Source organism: Meleagris gallopavo, chromosome 21 (genome assembly GCF_000146605.3).
Source record: "Meleagris gallopavo isolate NT-WF06-2002-E0010 breed Aviagen turkey brand Nicholas breeding stock chromosome 21, Turkey_5.1, whole genome shotgun sequence".
Classification (NCBI taxonomy): domain Eukaryota; kingdom Metazoa; phylum Chordata; class Aves; order Galliformes; family Phasianidae; genus Meleagris; species Meleagris gallopavo.
In genome coordinates this window covers 5657550-5680135 of record NC_015031.2, presented here as the reverse complement: position 1 = coordinate 5680135, position 22586 = coordinate 5657550, and the positions used below count along the sequence as shown (strand labels likewise).

General features: G+C 39.8%; 2 protein-coding genes across 11 annotated transcripts; one reads left to right on the top strand and one right to left on the bottom strand.

Annotated features, from left to right (window-relative positions):
* Positions 1 to 485: 485 nt before the first annotated feature.
* Positions 486 to 7281, bottom strand: FBXO39 (F-box protein 39). Of its 5 annotated transcripts, none has more exons than XM_010721943.2 (4): positions 7193 to 7281; positions 2543 to 3773; positions 1530 to 1706; positions 486 to 761 (listed from the first exon to the last, which is right to left on the bottom strand). In XM_010721943.2, the coding sequence occupies exons 2-4, from the start codon at positions 3554 to 3556 to the stop codon at positions 633 to 635; spliced, it is 1320 nt and encodes a 439-aa protein (XP_010720245.1). In that variant the 5' UTR covers positions 3557 to 3773; positions 7193 to 7281; the 3' UTR covers positions 486 to 632. The 5 variants fall into 5 exon arrangements, with proteins under 5 accessions (XP_010720245.1, XP_019477495.1, XP_003211934.1 ...); XM_019621950.2 differs by lacking the exon at positions 7193 to 7281 and adding an exon at positions 4538 to 5196; XM_003211886.4 differs by lacking the exon at positions 7193 to 7281 and adding an exon at positions 4607 to 5196.
* PIMREG (PICALM interacting mitotic regulator) lies at positions 5240 to 21484 on the top strand. 6 transcript variants are annotated; one of them, XM_010721951.2, is made up of 6 exons: positions 7072 to 7533; positions 8675 to 8974; positions 10236 to 10570; positions 11860 to 11958; positions 12818 to 12864; positions 14485 to 14571. In XM_010721951.2, the coding sequence occupies exons 1-5, from the start codon at positions 7210 to 7212 to the stop codon at positions 12846 to 12848; spliced, it is 1089 nt and encodes a 362-aa protein (XP_010720253.1). In that variant the 5' UTR covers positions 7072 to 7209; the 3' UTR covers positions 12849 to 12864; positions 14485 to 14571. The 6 variants fall into 6 exon arrangements, with proteins under 6 accessions (XP_010720248.1, XP_010720253.1, XP_010720252.1 ...); XM_010721946.3 differs by lacking the exon at positions 12818 to 12864 and having other exon boundaries at positions 5240 to 7533; positions 14485 to 14850; XM_010721950.3 differs by lacking the exons at positions 12818 to 12864; positions 14485 to 14571 and adding an exon at positions 21424 to 21484.
* Positions 21485 to 22586: the final 1102 nt, after the last annotated feature.

The following is a 22586-nucleotide window of genomic DNA, read 5'->3' as shown; positions in this document are numbered from 1 at the left end:
ATTTTTTGCCATTGAGAGGTGTAGAAGTTGTGGAAGCTAGAGCAGTTCTCTCACAGGACACTGGTAAGCTGGTCAAGTGGGAGTGTTGACTGCCAGGATTAGCTGTGGTATGTTTTTTTTTTTTCTTAACATCTGCTGTTAAGAACTCGGCATAGAGTGTATATTAAACTCAACAGGAACTAGGGAATGATGATGCAGTGGAATGGAGTACCTGACTGCATCTGAATTAAGATCCAGCCAAGGTTGATTTTTGGACTAATTGTTTCCTCACTCCATGTCTCAGTTTTCCTATTTGTAAAATGGAAACAAACGCCTCACTGGTAAGCTATTTGAAACTCTACAATGGGAAGTGCTGAATGAAGAAGAGAGCCTTATCTTTACCAGAGGTGCCTACAAAGGCTGAGAAAGAGCTCACTGCTGCTTCTGGTTCTGGTGAGGGAAAACAAAAAAAATGGCAAGAATAAGTGATACTGGAGACATAGGAGGCTGATTCCCAAATCCAACACTTTAATCCAGAGCATAGTAAAATTGTCCTTTGCATACGATGGTATCTCCCTTTCAGAGGCATGCTGACAAGATTCAAGATCTCGAAAGGATTTGTTCATCATTTGCAGACGTAACTCCTTGTGGCTTTACTCCAGTGGATAGGTGATGACAAAATAGTTAAGCTCTGAGTCAATCAGATTTTTGAACTTCTTGTAAATATTGTGCAACAGTTGCTCCTCTTCCCTGGTCTCCTGTCGGGATGTGTAAATCCTGACCTTTGAGAATGAATGGCAGTCACGTCTCAGTTACGTGCAGCAGTCTCAGCCCATTAAAGCTCATAGCAAAAGTAAGCCTTTGTTACTACTGAAGAATATGGAGAAGCCAGATTCTTAGAATAAAATCCTAAAATTTACTTACAGTTCTCACTCTGAACTGAGTGAAAATTATGACTCATGTTCTGCCAAAGAATTCTTGGGAAGAAGAAAGTTCCTTTTACCCTCAAGATTGACACATTCTTGGAATATGCATGGCTCTGGATCTAATACATTTAGAATCCAGCAAGCAAAATAGTATGACAGCATGGTTTACACCAGCTGCATTTGGAGTGGCCACATACAATACAACATCCCTTTTTGGTGAGATCTGTTTATATCTTTTGTTTATATCTTTTGTTTAATGAGATTGAATTTCAATTTAAGCACAGATCCGAGTACCAGGCCTGAGTGGAACAGACAAGCCCTAGCTTAATCTAGGAGGTGACAAAGGGGACCCATAGACTAGCAGAGACTTGTGGAATGGTTGGTGCTGATTATTAAGTTTACATAATATTCCGTAATATTCCTACTTATGGCTTAGTAGGTTGGAAAGACACATTTCTAAGTGGTTCTCAGGATTCTTATAATGCTAAAACATTATATAGGGAAGGTAGTTATATTAACATTTCCTTCTCTAACTTTACTGCGGGACTATGGGGATCTCAGCATTTCTCTGGATATGGAAGAGAGGAAGGTAGATAATGGGAGTTTTGAAGCATCAAGTCTTACCTTTATTGTAGTCAAAAAGCATTTCCTTTCTGCACGATTATGTAGCAACCTCTCCACAAAAGTGACACTAAGAAATGCCCAGACTTTCAGAAAAAACAATCTCCTGCATGATAAGATGAGCTGTAGCAGCTCATCATCCAGCAGCTCATTGTAATTGTTTACTTCAAGGGTTAATTTCTTCAAAAAGAAAGAACACAGTCAGTACTATGAAACAAAGCTTGCAATGAGCTAGACTTCAAAAGTGTTTCCCAATTTTACCAACAGAAGTGACTGACAGCAGATCAGCTGTGTACCTTGACATTAGCAGAGAACCGTTTTTTTATTACGACAAAAATACATGCAATGGTAATCTCCATTCTCCCATAAAGATGAGCTTTCCATTACGTTATATACCATCCTAAGAGACAGACAACTTCCACTGGGTGCTATACCCACAACTCATGCCATGATACTATTTTGCATACCAGAGGTAATTCAAGATTAAAAGTACATTTAAAAACAATTTCTAGAAAGCTTTACAGATCTGTGATGTCTATTGCAAACTCTGCAATGCATTAGGCCTTAGAGAAATCTGTCAGTAACCATCATTTATAAGGCCATGTGCTTCTCTCAGGCACACACAGACTTGATGCTCATTTATACAGTCAGCTACGTCATGATACGTCCTTGGTGATACCAAAATGCTTTGACTGAACAGCTTTCCTACAAAAATAATGCTTTCTTGCCTGAAGGTTCCTTTTGTTCATAGCTGGCTTTACAACACCAGTATTTTTTGAGTGTTTTAGCATCTTATGCTAAACACTTTCATCATGCTAAAACATGCTTGGCAACCTGACATAAGTGACATTTGTGAAAAACAGCATAATGGGCATTATAACTGTACAAGAACAATCACTTGAACTGGACTATATAGCTGGTACACTGGAATGACCAACTCCTAGGGTTACGTAGAATGCCTATACAATTACTTTGCCTAGCTTTGTGCAGTGAGTTGTCATGACTGCTTGACTTACCTGCAGCACGTGCCAGTAGGCTGGAAGGATGTTGGTGAGAGTAGGTCTCATCATCCAGTCTGGGTCTCTGAAATAGCAGCTCCGTAAACTGATGCTCCTGACTGGTATCTCCACTAGCAGAATCCTTGCTAGATGGTCATGCTTCATGACTCTTTCAAAGTAGAAGTTCACATTCAATTTTGGGGCTCTTTTGGCCAAGTTGGCCCATGACATTCCCCAGACCACTTGCCCATGGGGGTCATGGATATGACATTTGATATTCAACGTGCACAGGCAATGAGCACTGTTCTTACACAGATTGTCCAGCAGTTCATCAGAGACACAGTTATAATTGAAAGTCAGGATAGTCAGGCTGTGGAACTTGGACACAGTATGGTGGAACAAGGTGCTGCTGTAGACAGGAAGATGGAGACTGAAGAAATCCTCAATATTTATTTCAGATATAAAGCTTTTATTAGTCAGGCAGCTCAGAGAATTCAGAAGCTCACAGCCTTCTTCCAAGGTTACTCTTGCTCCTTTTAAGTTGAGATAATTAAGCTGTTTGCTCATTCTTTTCAGAAAGGTACCTAAGTTCTTGATAAACTGAGCCCTGACTATGTTTTTCCAGACCAAGCGATCTAATTCCAGGTGCTTGATGCTCAAGGATACCAGGCGACAGTTACATTTACCCAGGTGTGAGAAAAGGCTTCTCATAGACACTTGAAATTTTCGGGTAAAGACAGTACTGTAAGGATGCAATAGCTTGATTTCAAGGTGTTCCAAATACTTGCCAAATTTCTTGACGTACCACAGTGCAGTTTCAAATTCAAATGCATGTGCCCTTGATGGTTGGCCATTGAATGTGATGGTTCTGGTTCTCCAGAGGGATCCTGAGTACATGGCTTGATTCCATTTTTTACAGACCAATGCAGCTTGAGATCTGTCCTTGTCAGCTAACCAATGGAAGACATGCCTCAGACAGACATCAGGTAAATTAGCCCAGAAGCTCTGCTCAAGGTCACTGTCATCCTCCATTGAGGAAACACTTCTTGACAACTCTTCTGAGTGCAGAACAAAACGTAGATGAATGAATTTGCTAGCTAAATGAAATGCCTTGTAATTCCCACAGGATAGCCTTTGAAGCAAATAGCTAAAAGTTGCCTTTTTTTACATCCAAAAGCAATAGTTCTTTCTTTGCCTCTGTATTCAAGTTGTCAGGATCCAAGTTCTTGCGTCTAAACTATGGTCTAACCTAAATTAAAAGAGAAAAACCAACAATGAATAAAAAACAATCACAGTAAGAGCACAGAACACATCATTGAACATTTTGGCTTTTAGTCTGGCTAAACAAGGAAATGATACGATAACAGAGCAGTTGTTGCAATTGATAATGGTTTGGGGCCTTGTATGGGAATTGCTGAATCATGGCCTGAACCTCTGATTGCTCCCCTGAGGTGAGCAATGAGTCAGCCCTGGGAGCACAGGTGAAGGCAATTCATCTGTGATGCTGGAAGGGGTGGAGCCTGACTCTACCTCTCCTAGACCCATTTAAGAGCTGACTGCCAGTGGGGAAGGATCTCTTTCTGAAGATCTCTCCTTTGGGGTTTTACAGTGAACCCAGGGCACAGGTAAGCACTCTATTTTCTTTTGGTATAATAACCTGCTTAGTCAAACTCTTGTTTATTTCGTAATTATAACATCTGTATATTCAATGATTATAAAGGCCTGATACCTAGAGTTCTGGGCTGCACTGAGATGAACAGTGATCTGTGCAAAAGCTATGCAAATTGCCATTCTTAAATCTTCAGAGTACTTGTCCAGAAAACCTGAGGCAGTACCCTGCAATAGGTGGAGGTACAATCCCTGTTGAGAGTAATAAGCGCTATAAGCTGTTCTATCGCTTTGCTCAAGCAAGATGTTCTTCTGTTTTCCTCCAGTGGATAGGAAGAAGGATAGTGAACAGGAGATCAGGTATAATAGTGAAACACAGAAGAAAATAACATCACAAGAAGTTACCAGTTCAAGTCTTAAGGCTAGTATTCAGCTCCCTGAGCACCTTTCCAGATCTGACTGATAGTTTCCCACCTGTGTTCATGATTTATTTTCTGTACCTCCTCCTGCCCCTTCCTCTCCCAAGTTCAGTCATTGCCATGAAACAAAGAGGTAACCTTTGTGATGTCACAACTGAATTTATGCTAGGGCAAACAAAACTGACTTGGACCAAGTTAGCTGGGCTGAGGTGAAGACACTCAAAGAGACTTGCTTGGTCATCTCAGGAACAGGAAAATACAAGCCATAATCTGCAGACATAGGTGCAGGCTATATGTTTGTTATTATCACTTTTCACCACCTGGATAAATTGGATCAAGCAACTGAGCAGTAAACATCCAAACAGGGAAACAATGCATTCCATATTTCTTCATTTATGAATTGCAAACTTCAGCTGTGAAATGCAAATTACCTTCCATGTATCTGCTCAATGCTTGCTTTCACAAGACATTTTATACAGATCAGGGTATCAGTTGTCTCTGCCAACAGCCATGCATGGGGAAAACTTGTATTTTGTTAGTACTTCTGCAGTGAGGCAAAAACACAAAATGCAGGTACTTCCTATATCTATAGCGTGCATATTACGATGTCCACTCGGCAAACCACTGCTTAGCTCTTGAGAATTTAAAAACAAAACAAAGAACAAAAAAACAAAGAACAAAAAAACAAAGAACAAAAAAACAAAGAACAAAAAAACAAAGAACAAAAAAACAAAGAACACAACAGCTGGGGATACTGATCTATATGATCTACTCTAAAATCAAGGCTTAATTGCTAGATTGCTAGCATGACCAGAAGACAAAACAACTAAAAATTAGATGATGCCAATCTTTAAACAGTCTCTTTCCTCATTTGTATGAGAAATTTCCTTGGTGTAGTGGAAATGCTAAAGCAGTGATGGAGCACCTGGTGGGAAGGCAAGGCCAGCCCAGGGAAGTTCAGCTGCATGCAATGTACCTGAGTGACAGGAAGGGCTGAAGCCAAGATCCACCCCTTCTCAGACTTCATTTAAGGGTTGGCAGTGGAGGTGAGGGTATCTTGCTGGAGATGCCTGCCTACCTGATGCCCTCCGAAGGTAAGCAGTTTTTTTTATCTTTGTTCCTGTAATAGCTGCATTTAGGCTTGTCCTTCTTTGCTGCAGCTAAAGACTTTGCCTCTCCACTATTGCTGTATGTTCCATTACATTATAGTGTTACACTTGGTGTAACAAAATTGTAACAAATGAAGATAACGGATATTGTAAGAAGATAAAGAAACGTAGGTCTCTTGAGAGCCTCTTTACAACTGCAAAGGCTCAGAAATTTCTAATTTCATTAACAGGCCTATAAGGTAAGGCTGGCTGGCTGCCCAATTCAACTTTGCCTTGTTGCTTCCCTTTTGGATTGGGACTGTTCTGTCATGCATTATTTCTATATTAGTATGCACCCTCTGTTCTATTAGCACCATGTCTATTCTTTTCCCCTTGGTACAAAAATCGTAGCTGTCAGCAATGACCCTTAAATAAGTCATGGGACTGTGATTACTACCTCGCTTTCCTTGTTATTTAGGACTCACAACACCCCTTACCCCACAAAGAGTTTTGTTTTTAGGTTATTCTTTAATTACCTTGAAACCTTTACTACACAGAGGTTGGGGGCAAGGGTATGTACAGTGGAACATAGTTACAGATTTGTTGTGCCTCTTCCTATCTGGAATCCTTAAAGTGGATTGGCAGGAGAAAAAAAAAAAGCATATATGGCTGTAATATGTAGAAATACATTTCTATTAATAAGGAATTATTTACTGAGATCCATCTGCCCCTACTGTAGCACATGAATGCAAAAGGGTATACATGCCATCATGTAGAACTTGGGGGGGAAAAAAAAAATCTTAAACAAACAACAACAAAACTGTAGTGCTTTAGAAGTCATGGAAAGTATGATAACAAATCAATGGTGGAACTCAAAAAGCACTGCCAGTGGGCAGACCAGCTATGCCTCTAGGATAAGGGTAAGCTGTGTGTGTGCGTAGCAGTCAGCTGCTGAGTTTGAAGGCAGGAAAACATTGCGGGGGGAGGGGGGAGGAGGAAGGGGATAATGGAAGCTGCTGCACCAAGAGCAATTTTTCAGGTAAAAGTGTTTTATAGATAAATGCTCTACACAGAATCATATCTTTAAGATGAAAAAAGACCTCACGAAGCACAAACCCCCTTTCCCACTAGCCCGATCCCTTGGTGCTGCATCTCCACAGTTATGGAATTTTTCCAGACTATGACTGCCACTTCTCAGGAAGGCTGTTTCAACACCTGGCCACTCTTTCTGAGAAGACATTTCTCCTAATACCCAAGCTGTCTTGTTTCCCTGTAGGGTAGGATTCTAAGGAATACACACCACTTTCTCAGCACTTTGTTTTTTATCTGCCTGATTTGCTGAAAGACAGTCGAAGTGGTTTCTGATCCAGCACTGTGCAATCTACATCTCTACCTCCTCCAATTGCAGAAGACAGTGGGTGGAGTCATCTGAAGTCTGGAATCATCAATATATCAGAAGAAAGCAATAATTAAAAAGCTTTCCTAGGCCTCTGGCTCGTAACGGATTATCAGAAATAAGAATGGTCACGTGGCCACCGACCACTGTGCAGCACCTGTAGCTTCGTTGCAGATGTGCTCCTGTTGCTTGTCGGGACGTACCATTGCCTACCCCCTCGTCTTTCACGTCATTCTCCGTTCCCGCATCTACCTGCGCTCGCGGCGGCGGGCGAGACCGGCGCGCAGCACGACCGCCCTGACCCTACTGGGCGCGGTCACCTCACGGTCTAACAGCCGCCGCGCGTGCGAGAGGCGGCAGCCAATGGGGCGAGCGGAATGCAGCGCCGCCAATCAGAGAGCAGGCGCGGCTGCATTTGAACGCGGCGGTCGAGACGGTTGTCCGCCGGCGGTATTCTGTCCCGTCTCGGTCTCCTGCCTGCGTAAGTACAGACCCAAGGCAAGTAATGCGTAGAGCCGTGCGGTCGCGGCCCATGCTTCCTGCCGTACGAGGACACTTTGTCTCCTCCAGCCTTAGTATTTTCGCCTTCACCGCCCTTCTTATTGTGGTTTCAGCCGTTCGTCGCGGCAGCTCGCGGTGCGGGAGCGGCTCTGCGGGTGCGGCCGCGGCTGAGCGCGACGGCATCGATTAACCAACAGTAGACGTCATCTTATCACAAAGAAGCGGGATAAGATATGGGGTAGTTGGTTAACTGACACTGCTCAATTACGAGCCTTTCCTTGCTGCTGAAAGTGTTAATACCCTGAACGTTTTTGGATTTAACAGACTTCATTAATTTCTTGCATTTTGAGATAAATTAGAACACTTCTGAGAGGTGGGGGCTATTTAGGAAATGAGATTTAATAAGGAATATATGGAGAGTTTTGTAATAGTAATGTAATGATGGCAGAAGTCTCCCAGTTTTTTTGTTTATTTTTGCTCCACTGTATGTCTAATTCTTAATGAAGTATTGGTAAAATTCACTCTTAATTCATGTTGCTAAAGTACATCTGCATTTCAGTTGCTTTTCAAACTAATAGCAGTACATTTTGCAAATGAGCTAGTGAAAATTAGGAATTTAGAATACATACTTAATGTTTTTACAGGTCATTATAAGCAACGGGCATTTTAGCCCTTCTCGCTTTTCTTTTGTCACTAGCAGTCATGTCCACTTTTGGACTTGTCTATCTGCAGTTGTAACAGTGACTAAAGTGTAAGTTTTCAGGCAGGAGACATAGGAACTCTGCAAACTTGCCTGGGAGTAGAAGGCTGATTTAATAAAGCCAAAAATTTTGTGTTAGACCTTGGCTTAACTTGCAGTTAAAGTCTATTCTACTTTACAAGATTGAGTCTCACAGTTTACCAGGACTGATGTCCTGAAAATCAAATAAGACTTGCTCACAGACATACATAAATAGCTGTAGAAATTCGTGTTTTCTTCCTTTCTAGCTCAGAAGTAAAACACTTGCTTGGCTCTACTTTTGTTGTTTTAGGTAAATGTAGCTAAATGTATTATAGAACAGTTTCCATTTCTCCTTTTCCACACTGGTGTACCTTGCTCTAATTTTTCTTCTTATTATCATTATTTTATTTGATGAAGAACAGGAACAAGATGGCATCTATGCTTCAAAACGTCAGGGCAACAATGGACTGGCAGAGACACCTGCTTTTAGCTGACTTTGAGAATGAGAGGCCTGTACCAGACAAATTCAAGAGAAAAACAGCTTTCAGTTCTCTTAATACTATCTGCATGTCTCTAAGAAAGCGAATACCGTTAAAGCAAGTAGAGCTGAATTTCCATGAGACACCACTTTGGGAAAACATGGAAGCAAGAAAGAAGAGCCAAGTGCTCCAAAGTATTACAAGAACAGCAAGAAATGCTTTTGGAACAGTGTCACAGGTACTTTGTCTTTGCAGTGACATGTAGGTAGTGTCTATTTTTTTGCTTCAATTTCAGTAGTAAGATTGTTGGACTTGCACGTACTCCTTAGAGTTTATCCTCTGTACTGCACAATGTAGTGGTTGGCTCTAGAACATAAAAGCTTTTGGAAGGTGTCCAAAGGCTACAAGGATGGTGAAGGGTCTAGCAAGGAAGACACATGAGGTTACTTAAGTTTGTTCAGCATAGAGGAGGGGAGGCCTCTTGGTGGCCTACAGCTCTCTCACAGAAGAGCAAAGGGTCTCTGAGTTCTGCTTTCTGATGACCTCTGATGACAGGACCTGAGGGAATGTCATGGAGCTGCATTGGGGAGGGTCAAGTGGAGGTTGGGGAAAGATGGTTGGGGAAAGATTCTGCACCAGAGGGTGATGGGAATGGAAGAGCTCCCCAGGGCAGTGGTCACAGCCCCTAGCTGCTGGAGCTCAAGCATTTGCACAATGCTCTCAGACATAGGATTTCAGTTTTGGGTGGCCCTGTTTGTAGGCAGGGGTTTGACCTGACTATCCTTATGGGTCCCTCTCAGCTCAAGATAGCCTATAATTATATGAACTAGTCAAATTTTATTATTCCTGCTAGGTAACTCTTGCCTTTATTATCTGGATAAATTATGGCTATGATAGAACAAGAAAGAAAATGAAAAGTAGGAATATGGGAAGTAGTTCAAGCAAAACCTTTTCCCTTACTGCATCATGTAAGACAGAGCAGCCCTCATGAGGAAGAATGTGGGTAGACTGCCATTGCTTGCAAATAATTGTTTCTGAGAAAGGTATAGTTTTATATATTATATATATTTAATCATTCTTGTACCCGCATTATTTATTAGGATGTTCTTCTGAATTGTCAGCATAATTTGGACTCATAAAATTCAGTTGGTAGTAGTACGTTAGCAAAGTCTGAAGTTTGTATTGTTCTTACCGTTGGTGGCAGACTTCAAGTTAATCAGCATGTATTAAGGATGCATGTAAGCATGTATCTTTCTTGCAGAAAATCAGCAGTTGCTTTTCAACTAAAGCATACAGAAGTCCTTGACAAGTTCCAAGGATTAGGGGAGCAAATATTCAACCCAAATGGGTACACAAGAAAAGCATTCATACTAAACTAAACCTAATATGAGAAAGAGAGTTAGGGATTCAGCTCAGAGAGGCTTCCTCATCTTTCTGGTTCCAAACAATAGACTGATGGACTCATTTAGGTTAACATGTCTGTCTAATGCATCTTACAGAAAATACAGAAGACTTGCCAAAGCCCAGGACATTCGACTGTGACCTTTCCAGCTGAAGACATCGGCAGCAGCTTTGCAACCAGTTTTTCCAAGAAAAGAACAGTACAAACACCTTGCCTTAGTATGAACAGCATTACTCCAGCAGCTAGTTCCAAATGCACTCCAAGATCCAGCAGAAGATGCTTGCTATGGCCAACAAGGTTGTCAGAACATACAAAATTGAGGGGTTTCCCATCTTGGCGTGGTGAAGATGCTGTCCCACTCTTGAGATCAAGGAGAGCATCAGCAGCACTGAAGAGCCTCTATTCATCACCTACTCCTGCCAGCAGAAGAATGTAAGCCGCATTCTTTTGTAAACCTTACTGTTCTTTTTTTCTTTTTTAGTTATTGTTGCTATGACTACAGTATCTCTTAAGATTAAAGGCAAGATAAAAGTTGTTAACCTATTCCACTGAGACAATATACTATTAGAAGATTTAAATTATTAGTTACAACAAACAGCATCTGACTCAAGATCACAGAAGCAATCATAGAATGGCACGGGTGACCTTAAGATCATTTAATTCCAACCCCCTACCCTGCTGTGGGCAGGGCTGCCACATGCTAGATCAGACTGCCCAGTGCTCCATGTAACCTGGCCTTGAGCCCTTCTAGGGGGTGGGGTATCCACAACTACTCCAGACAACCTGTTCCAGTGCCTCATTACCCTTTGAGTAAAAAATTTCATACTAATATCTTAACTAAGAGAGGGGACCCTTAGATTAAAACCATTTCCCCTTCTTCTATCACTGTCTGTCCACATAAAAAGCCTACCTCCGTCCTGTCTTTAAGCTCCCCTGAAGTACTGGAAGGCTGAAATGAGGTGTCCTCAGAGCCTTCTCATCTCCAGACTGAACAAGCCCAGATCCCTCACTTTTCTTCATTGGTGAGATGTTTTAGCCCTCTGAATATCTTTGTGGCCTCCTCTGGACCTGCTCCAACAGCTCAACATACTTCTTGTATTGAGGGCCCCAAACCAGGATGCTGTACTTCTGATGGGGTCTTACAAGGGCAGTGCAGAGGGGAACAATCACCTCCCTTGCCCTGCTGGCCATCCCTCTTTTGATGCGCCCTAGGAAACAGTTGACCTTCTGGGCTGCTAGCGCATGCTGTTGGTTCATGTTGAGCCTTTTACCCTTGAAAGTACCAGATTACTTCTCTTCAGGAGTGCTCTCAGTGAGTTCTTTTCCCAGTCTATACACATCCCCAGTCCAAGTGCAGCACCTTGCATTTGGCTTTATTGAATCCTTGTGGATTCACTTTTCAAGATCATGCTGGCCCCTCTGGACTCTTCCTTCTGTTGTATCAGTTTCACCACTCAACTTCATGTTATTAGCCAATTTGCTGAAGGTACGCTCAATCCCACAATATAGATAACTGATAAAAATGTTGAAGAGCACTGGTCCTAAAATGGACTCTTTGGGGTTGCCACTTGTCACTGACATCCACCTGGATTTAGAGCCAATGATCACAACTCACTGTCTGTGACCATTCAACCAATTCCTTATCCACTGAATAGGCTTGGGTATTGTCACCTATTCAGTCTGTTCATTTTAATCTTTAATAATGACAATTCTACTTCCAGAGAGGAGTTTGACTCTGAGTTGGAACTGGTCTCTTCAGGGATTCACCAACTGGAGCATCTCTTCTGGGCATCTGATGATGATACCGTACAAGGGGAGAGGTAAATACTGTTAAGTATCCCTCATCTCAACTCTTAGCAACAGGCCACCTCTCACTTAAACAAAATGGACTAAGTGATTGCTCTAATTCAGGATGATGAAAAGCTGTAGAACTTTATCAATTGTAACACAGGGCCTTTCTTTTTTCAAGATACCAATGCAGATTAAATCAGCAGTTGGACGTGCAGATCCTAAAACCTGTTAGATGCTCTCAGCTTTGGGTTTCTTGTTGTGAAAGTCTGACCTAGTCAGATCCCAACTTTAACCCTGTATGAGAACTGTACCTCACTGCCTCTGTTGAAGAGTTGTTAGTCCAGACATGTTGGGGAGGAAGAAGAAGGGGGGGAAAAAAAAAAGCAAACTCTAAACTACTGAATGCTTAGCTGTCGTTGGTGTCTACACACATGTAAGAAATTTTTTTGTTAGGTAGCTTTATGTTCAAATAGTCAATGGTAACCATACCTCAAAACTTAAAGGATACAGAAGCCTCTTGCACAAAACCTCATTTAATCCGAGTGGTGATAGACTGCTGTGTTTGTAGAATTTATGTCACACTGAATTAGATGTTCAATCAGTAAAAACTAAAGTTGAAGAATGAGCAGTTCCCAAAACCCCTTCCTCTTAGAACAATTAATGTCAAGTACTCAGTAATTGTCAAGCATCTAAAATCCTCTAGTGAGGGCTCAGCATTAAGTACTTTTGTCTACAAAGAGATAAAGTCTTACAGTAATGTACAATTCAGAAAAATTCAACTTCTACCAATAGGACCATTTTTAGATAACTATAAATTTATTCCTGTCAAGTTAATTATACATTGAAAATTCACTAAATCTCACTCCTAAATATTCTTCCATCTGTTAGTGATATGACAGTTTCTCTCATTTGTAACTGAAGATAATATCAAACAGGTGAAGTAATTGTTCAATTACCTTGACTATACCTGCATGTTCTATGAGAAAATCTGCTGTTTGGAGTGCGAAAGATGCATTAATTCAAATTTATTTAAAACTTCAGTGCGTGGAACCGAAAGGTTCTTCCCTCACATTCAGTGTGGTTTCTATAGCACACTGTTGCACAGTTGTGAAACTTAAGCTTTATATTGTGGACTAGTTAAATTTTGTGACTTTGCAATGAGCCATAAGTTAGGCTTCTATGCAAACAACAGTTTTTCCCATCCCACATGAGAAAATTACTGGTACTAATGTCTTTGTCGCTTGACCTCAGTTCTTACTGATTACTAAAATCACAAAGCATGACAAAAAACTATTGCCCCAACCAGTCTAATTTTAGTCTTTTTATCTCTAGCATTGTCTTGGCAGTTAACACATGACAAAAACTGGAGTTGATGCATGCATTGTTAACATTTTTAAACACAATAATTGTGCTTAAGTGAATGGGAACAGTAGTTCTTTCTTCTATGTTTCTGAACATTGCTTTTAGTGTCAACTTATTGAACTATTACTAGGTTTGCTATGAGAATGTCACAAAAGCCTCAGCTACCTTCTCTGTGATCTGCACTATGACATGTCCAATACTTAAAAGGAGCTTCTAATCAGGAGGGAGGACGACTTTTAACATGGTCTGATAGTGACAGGACAAGGGAAAACAATTTTAAACTAAAAAAAGGGAGGTTTAGATATTAGGGGGAAGTTTTCAAACAGAAGGTGGTGAGGCTTTGGAACAGGTTGCCTGGGAAAGCTGTGGATGTTCCACAAGGTATAAAAGGCCAGGTTGGATGGAACTCTGGGCAACCTAATCTAGTGCCTGATTTTGCAGCTGGCAACCCTGCCATGGTGTGGGAGTTGGAACTGGATTGTCTTTGAGGTCTCTTCCAAACCCGAGCCATTATATGATTAATACCATCATCTATTAGCATTTGAAGTATTCCTTTTGTTTAAAGGGAAAGTTATACTGTGTATAACAGTTACTATTCTTGTAACAAAGTTGTAGGAACTTTATTTCTCTATCAGTTAAAAAACAAACAAAAAACAATCAACCTTCTTCCCTACCTGTGCTGGACTGAAGCTTTAAACAGTGCGTTGCTTTCACTGAGCGATTCATTCCAGTTCTCCTGCATAGACAGAAGCATACAGTGTGCTGTCACTGACTGGTTTGTAGGTTCTGCATTTGGAATACCTGTAGAATAAACTTTGCTTACTGTTCTGGCATATAATTTGCAAGAATTTTAGCATCGTAGCTCCTCCTTACCTTTACCATGATGAATCAAGATTTGATCTCAAACTGTCAGTGGTTGTTATCTCCATGCACTGTTCAAATATATCTGTTTTAAATAATTAGATTAAATTGCAAAAAATCCTCCTGTTGGTAGTTAAAATATTGCCGTACTTAATTAGTATACTGCTGTTTATGCTCAATGAAGGTTTAAAAAACGCTTTCTAGTTTGTTTTCAAAAGCGTTCAGTGAAATACACAGGTCCCATTAAGCGATTTTCCAGCAATGCATGTGGATAACCAATTACATAACCTTGATGACTTTACGCTGCTAATAGCAGTTTTGTTCTTCTGCAGGCAGCATGCAATATCAAACTACTGCTATTCTAATGGCACGAAGTTTGCAGCCTGTGCATCAATCTTGGGAACTTCCTCAGGCTGTCAGAAGGCAAGGAAAGAAACTCCATTCAGCAGTTGGTGCCTGGACAGAGATGGCTATAAATACCGTTAATTTATGAACATACATAAAGGAAAACTTCATTTGAGATATGAGACTACACCTTATACATGAGACTACACCTTATACTCTGCACAGAACTGTGTGCTTTAAAAACAAGTACATTTTGTAATACTTTTTGGCAGAGCAGTCTAAAACTACTCTTGCCCTGCTTTTGCTGTTCAAGTCAAATGGAGAAATAAATTTGAACCACAGTGTACTATCTATCTTCTGCTGAGACAATGGACTGTCTTCAATGGGGCTTTCATAACTTTCATAAGGCACTAAGTAGGAATGGTCAAAGCAAGGGCAGAGATCTATGAATGATGATCATAGGCAAGAATAGTATTCAGATCCTCCTATATATTATGAAAGCACTGATCAGTTATTTTCAAAGCTTAACAATTTATCTTATTTTTTTAATACTAACAAATCAAAAGCTAACTTTACATGTTTAAAAAAAATGCTTAAAAGTTTAAAATGTTTAAATGTTAAATGTAATGCTTAAAGAAACAATAATTGCTATTTGAGTTCTGACCAACTGCCATTCCAAGTCAGCAGGTTTCTGTAGTCATTTCCAAGTCACAACAGTGAAGCCACATTAGGACTCTAACTCACAGCCCAAGGATTGCTGTTAAGCAGTTCTATCTTAAATTGCTGGGTTACAGACCAATCATAGCAACTTAATTTTTTGCTCCTATTTTAAATACCGTCATGGCAGCAGAGTTAAACATTGCTTTTGTACATCATTTGTCATTTAGTTATATGCAGAAATTGCTTATAAGGTAATATATATAAGGTGCTCTGAAAGTAATGCCTTCTATTTATTTCCATAAATATTCAGCAAGTGTTGATGACTGTCAGGGGGTACCATTTTTTTTTTTCTTCCACACAGAGGAATTCAGTTCCTCACCTTTGCTTCATACAGATGCTATTTTGTCAGACTGTCTCCCTGCCACTCTCTATTGCATGGCAAGAAAATGTAACAGAATAATTGTTTTAAATCACTAAGAAGATTCAACCTGTACTGCCATGCTACCAACATATGTTTCTGATGTTGCGGGCCAACATGATAAAATGAGAGGCATTAGTTTTGGAGCAAACCTCTTGTTATAACTACTGTTACTTGCTAATATAATGGAGGTATTCTGTTCAATGAAGTATACTACGCATTTGACACATGTATTTTACTTAAGCAAATGCTACTTTATAAAAAAAAAAAACTTTTTGATAGATGTTTTGGCTTTCAAACTTCAGCAAAGAATTTCTTAAGCTTCTAGAATTCAACAGTTGTTTCTACAGTAGCAGTTTTGTGCAAGTTTTGGAATTTATTTTCTACTCTAAGCTGAACCATCAAACAAAAGACTAATTCAGAGAACTTTTCTGTACAGTGACTTTTAAGATGCACATGTAATTTGGTAAAACTGGAACAGCTAGAATGTTAATGACATTAAATATAAATGTAGGAAATGGTCGTTCGATTCCGATTTAAGTACTGATTTTTTTAAACTTGTTCCTGATTTCCTTTTTACTTGTTAAAGTAATTTATTAAATATGAAATAATTAGCAAGCTCTGGAAGCGCGAAGACAACCCAGCCTTCAGATGACTGGTGAGAGTGTTATTTTTCTTTTTTCTTTAAACAAACTAAACCAACTAAACAAAAAACCCACTGCCTTTGTATATAGAACAGTAGCTTAAGTTATTCTTCGTATGTACTGAGACTGCTTCTATAACATTTTTACAAGGATGGTGTCTCATTATTTAAGTATCTTCTCATACTAATTCTGAAAAAATGAGGAGGGTTGGAGTTCACAGGTTAACTTCTATTCACAAATTGAAGTTTTACGCCAGATGGTCACCCATATTAAACAGCTTGTATACTGTTTCTACTTGTTACTACAACATGCAAACCATGATCTAAGACTTCCAATACCATTGATAAGAAGAGTCTGGAACACTGCTTGCTTAAAGGCAAGGAAGGTTTTATTTAAGTGATTAATATAAGATTTTAAAAACCAGCTCACATCAAAATCTATACGAGTTGTAGAAATCTTACTCCTTATTCCATATTAAGAAATGCATTATTGTACATTTTTAAATTTTTACAAGGCAGCCATAAGAAATATAAACATTTATCACCAGATAGAACCTTCTCACTGACAAACAATATTTAAAAGTTTACACTCAATAAAACTACAGACTGAAAGAACATTTACAATTTCAAGTTTACTTATAGGAATTAAGTTCTAAGTGGACTGCCCTGTCCCCTCCCCAACAAATAGAAAAATATATTAGGGAGACAGCTTGGGGTTCTGTGACAGAACTGCCATTCTGGCCTCTACACCAGAGGTGCCAGAATTGCTAACCCTTAGAGGCTACAATTTTTAAGTTACATAGTAATCTATATTAACCCATCTCTCAGCAGTAAACCTGTTTCTTTTTCTCGTTCCCCCTCTCTTCCTCCACTTGAGTTCTATACAACCTTACAAATCAATAATCTGCCAAAATTTGTTTCATGCTCCTCTACCCTCTGACCAATGATAAGCAATTTTAAAGGTAGCTTATTGGGTTAAATAAAAATAGAAAAACTTTTATCCCCTTACCTTGGGCTTAATCTAAAAGGAGGGAGAGAGGGAATACAACACCTTACTTTGATTCCAGAGTCTATGGCACAGGATTCTAGCTGCTCCAGGACATTTCCTAGTTCTGAAGAAAAAGAGCTCTCTTCATCCAGAAAGGTGTGTGATTACCTTTTTTTTTTTAAAAAAAAAAGTAATTTAGGATCATAAATAGAAACTTAAAGTTACAACTGAACAATTAAATAGCATTGAAGTCAGATTACCTTGTTAAAACCACGATTTCTACTGACGCTATGAACATAGATCATAAAGAATCACTGTTCTCACAGAAGCTGAGGAAGAAAGCTGGAAATGTTTGCGCTTAGGAAACTCTATCTTGTATCAACTCCAGATGTAAATGAAAAGTGCCACTTTCTCCCTTGCATGACTGAAATGAACAGTTCAATGCAGAAATCTTGATTTAAGATCTTGTATTTCAAGCTGAAACCAGAACAAATTATGAAACTGCACCATATAATCTCTTCTTCTTTCCACTGTTAAGCCAACAAGCTTATTAAGAACAGGTCCACATTGGAATTGTCTAGTACTTTTATAACATACTCACCATCCGTAGCTTACAGGCAAAAGGAGGAAAAATGTGGGAAATCCTATCTATGCCATAACAATTATTGCAGCAGTTACAAATTACAAAGCTGAAAATACCTTTGGTTTTCTGGTATGATTAAGAATGCTTTCAAATGAAGTTCTTAACACATTTAGGACAGGAAGCAATATTCAACATCTTAATCAATGACCTTGATGAGGGGATAGTGGCCACCCTCAGCAAGTTTGCTGATGATACGAAGTTGGGAGGATTGGCTGACACGCCTGAAGGCTGTGCTGCCATTCAGCGAGACCTGGACAGGCTGGAGAGCTGGGCAGTAAGAAACCGGATGAGGTTCAACAAAAGCAAGTGTAGGGTCTTACACCTAGGGAGGAATAATTGCATGCACCAATACAGGCTGGGGGATGAGCTGCTGGAGAGGAGCTCTGCAGAGAGGGACCTGGGCGTCCTGGTGGACGACAGGTTGGCCATGAGCCAGCAGTGTGCCCTTGTGGCCAAAAAGGCCGATGGCGTTCTGGGGTGCATTAAGAAGAGCGTGTCCAGCAGGTCAAGGGACGTGATCCTCCCCCTCTACTCTGCCCTGGTAAGGCCTCATCTGGAGTACTGTGTCCAGTTCTGGGCTCGCCAGTACAAAAAAGACAGGGATCTCTTGGAAAGAGTCCAGCGGAGGGCCACAAAGATGGTGAAGGGCCTGGAGCATCTCCCCTATGAAGAAAGGCTAAGTGAACTGGGTCTGTTTAGCCTTGAGAAAAGAAGACTGAGAGGGGAACTGATCCAGGTTTATAAATATCTGAGGTGTGGTGGCCATAGCGGTGAGGCCAGTCTCTTTTCAGTGGTACGTGGAGACAGGACGAGGGGAAACGGACATAAGCTGCAGCATAGGAAGTTTCGCACGAATGTGCGTAAGAACTTCTTTAGGTGAGGTGACGGAGCACTGGAACAGGCTGCCCAGGGGGGTTGTGGAGTCTCTTTCTCTGGAGATATTCAAGTCTCGCCTGGACGCCTACCTGTGCAACCTGGTGTAGGGAACCTGCTTTGGCAGGGGGTTGGTCTCGATGATCTCTAGAGGTCCCTTCCACTCCCTACAATTCTGTGAGTCTGTGATAAAAGGAAGAGGAATTTCATTCCTCCCTTCTGAATTTATACTGTGAAATACATCATAATTCTACAGCCTTAACTATTGGGGATTAACTTAAAAACACATAATAGCAGTGCCATGATCTTGCAATGTGTAAATAACATGTGTTCACTAACATAAGGAAACAGAGGCTGTTTTGCAAAATGGTGGAGCTTCAAGATAAATGTCACTGTTCTTGTTCTAATTTGCTCTAATTGTAGCTGAAAGTATCAAGTTTATTTCTCTGTGGTTTCTTGATAGCTGCATTTCTACATAACGAGTAAAAAGTTTTAATTTTGTTTAGAAATGACTTCCCTGCGTAGTGGAGAAGTGATATGTAAGAATTAAAGACTATTTTCATCCAAACAAATCAAAATAGCAACTCTCACAAATCTCTAAGGAACGAGAGGAATGATCAATGCCATGTCAATTTTACACTTGACAAAATTTTTATGCAGAATTAACCTTGCCACAAAACTAAATAGGTGTAATTTGTCAAGCAAGAACCTGTTCCAAGTGCACTAGCGAATGCAAGTATTTTTTTTAATTGAATAAACACAGCCATAGTTAAAAAAAAAATTACAATTTTGCTGTGAAAGCAGAAACAAAACATCACTTAAGGATGCTTTCAGTAGTTACACAAAGACACCACAGTGTAAATGTGTGTTTTCACAATATCTCAGATAGATAAATCTCGATAAATATAAAATGGCCGCTGATTACAGTTGTTTTTAGTTTTTGTTTAATACAGTAATTTAAAACTGGATATACATCAACAATTCAAAGTAGTAAGTGCTTTCAGGTGTGGCCTACTTTGTACTGACTTGTACTACCACTTCAGCACTCACTGAAATAACAGCTTTGTGTTTCACAGTTTCACTTCTGCTGCTTCTATTTGGCAGCTGAAGTGTAAGTGCTTCTCTGTAATATACAGCATCTCTGTATGTTCCCTTCTGTGGAGAGGCTTCAAAATTTCCACAGACTGTAAGGTTAAAGAAAGTGCTGACTGTACAGAGAATGCAGCAGTAAGGAACAGTAGAAACCTGAAAGACTGTAAGATCATTCTTGACCTCAGTGAATGGCCTGCTTAGGAGGACTGATTATGCCTCCATGATAACAGAAGTGAAGCTGTAGTCTCAACAGAAAATGAATGTCTGTGAGCAGCCACGTGGTTTTATGTAGACATAGTATAAAACTAAAGCACTGACTAGAAGCAAATGTTCCAGGAGAAAATGGGATTGAAGAAAATATGCTGTAAAAAACTAGCAATTCGTCAGGGATTGTCCCAGATATAACTTGGGCCAAAAAAAGCCCAAGTAATTGAAGTTCTTAGCCATGTTCACAGAGTATTGAACTGCCAACTTAGTTGTGAGATGCCTAAATCACTACCACCTCTTTCATAGTCTTATCTCCAACGAAAATTCTTTACCATTTTAGTGTCAGCTGGCTAGTGCTTTCAAAAGAAATGCATCTGATGTTTGTGAAGATAAGCTCCAAATAAGCATGAAGCCTTAACCTCCAAACTGATGCCTGCATCATTGTTTGTCGAAGTGCTCAGATGGAGGCATGCTATCAGGTGATGAACCATTCTATCCCTGAGCATTAAGTAGTGTTGGCATGATGAAACAACCATGTGAGCTCTCATGGGAAACAAAGTTAGGGAAAATATTTCCAGCTGAATTCCAGTACTATGTTTAGAGACTGAATTGTTACCACTCTAAGTCAAGCATGAAGAGTAGCACTTATTTTACTACTTTTAGCTCATAGTATACTGTGTATAGAACCAACACGGTGGCTAAAAAAAAAAAAAAAAAAACACAACCTGGGAGAGTCAAGAAAACAACCTTGTGTTCATATGAAGTCTTTTAACAACAGTCACAGAATCACACACAGATCTCTCTTTTGAAAGGAAGTAGGTCTTTTTATGTTAGCAACTTAAATCAGAAAATGGATTTTGGCATCTCCTGGCTCATAGAGGTAGACAGCTAAAGCAGAATTAATTTTGCAAATACTAGTAGGTATAGTGATTACTATGAGAAGACATGCTACCCAGCACCCAGCGCTTAAGAAAGTAAGTTCAAATTCTGCAGTCAGTGTTGACTTTATGTCCTCTAAGCAAATTTCAAGTTTGCTCTTTGCATTCCTCCACTTTCCAAGTCATCCACCTATTTAAAACCAACAACCAAGAGCATGCTTGCAGTATTTATGTTCCATTGGGCTTGCTCTGGCAAGAGTCAAAACTGTCAGTCATTGAAACCCAACAAAAAAGAATGTTTGTTATCCTACAAGGCTGCCAAAACTGCTCTGTAATATCAGTTATGTATTGGTCAGACACTGGGCTACTGTGGATAGTCTTTTCAGAGGATGTACTCTGGACTTTTCTTTCTTTTTTTTTTTTCTTTTTTTTGCTACCTGTTAAAGCAAGATATATTTAACAGAAAAGGAGCACAGATAAACATCAGATGTGCATTTCTGCTACCAGCTTTTTTTCTTTCCTAGATCAGCAGCAGGAAAGAAAACCTCATCAGTACAATAAGAAGCCTTCCCTGCTCTAACATCTTCTCTGGTACCTGTGCAAGCAGTGAACTGACTGGAGGAAGATGCAGTATGCTCTCTGGTATACCTTGTGCAATCTCTTCCTAGCTGCAGAGGCTAAGGAAAGAAATGGGACACAATCAGAATAAAAACACACAGTGGACCACAATAAAACATTGAAAACTACTTTAAATTTATGGCTTAAACAGCTATGAAACTACTGGGAAAACTTTGTAAGCCTAAAAACTGCTTCAGTATAGTTCATTTAGCTTTTGCAGCTGGCTACCTTGTCAGCAGAGATTAAAAATCCCAAGCTCCAGTAACCTAAGTTACCTCTTCCTAATGAACGTAAGCTACTAAAATCTTAACATCCTTCCTAAACTTTCAGCAAAAAATTACCCCCTCCCTTACAGGAAGCATTATGAAAAACTACTGACATGCCAGAGATCTTTCAGGATGTTTGAAATAGGTAACTCAGAAATTTGCTAGGTGATAAGCTTAAAAAAAAAACAACAGCAGCAATCACTACCATTTATATACTTGTTTGCTGGTTGCCTTTTAAGACAAAAGCCACAAAGCTGTCCTTCAAAAAGCACACTGAAACTTTCGTGTGAACAGGGAGTTATTGGACTTACTTCTGCACAGTCATCATAGTTTTCCATTGCATTCCTCCTTTGTTCTACATACCAATTTTGAACTCATTAACTAACAGTTTTGTTTCTGTTCCGGCTATACTATTATATAGGAAAACCTAAAAGGGAGCGTGGAGATGAAGACATCCTCCCCTGGTGCCAAAAAACTGAGGGAGGGAAGTCCAAGAAACCAAATCCAGAAATAGCTCAAGAAATCACCTGTTGACTTCAAGCTTTCTCAGGGTCAACAGCCTGATTTTAACTTTAAAAGAAAACTGTTTTTTGCTCTAGCAATTTCACTACAGGTTTTGAAACATACATCAATTCTATCACAAAAGTTATGTTGGTGAATAGTGGAAATAGATGCATTATGAACTAGCAAACTGCAGCTGTGTTAAACTAATTACAACATTTAGTTTAGAAATATTACCACTTAGGGAAAATTTCACACATTTTACTTCTAATAAGTAAAAGATCTAAGAGAAACCAGAAGGA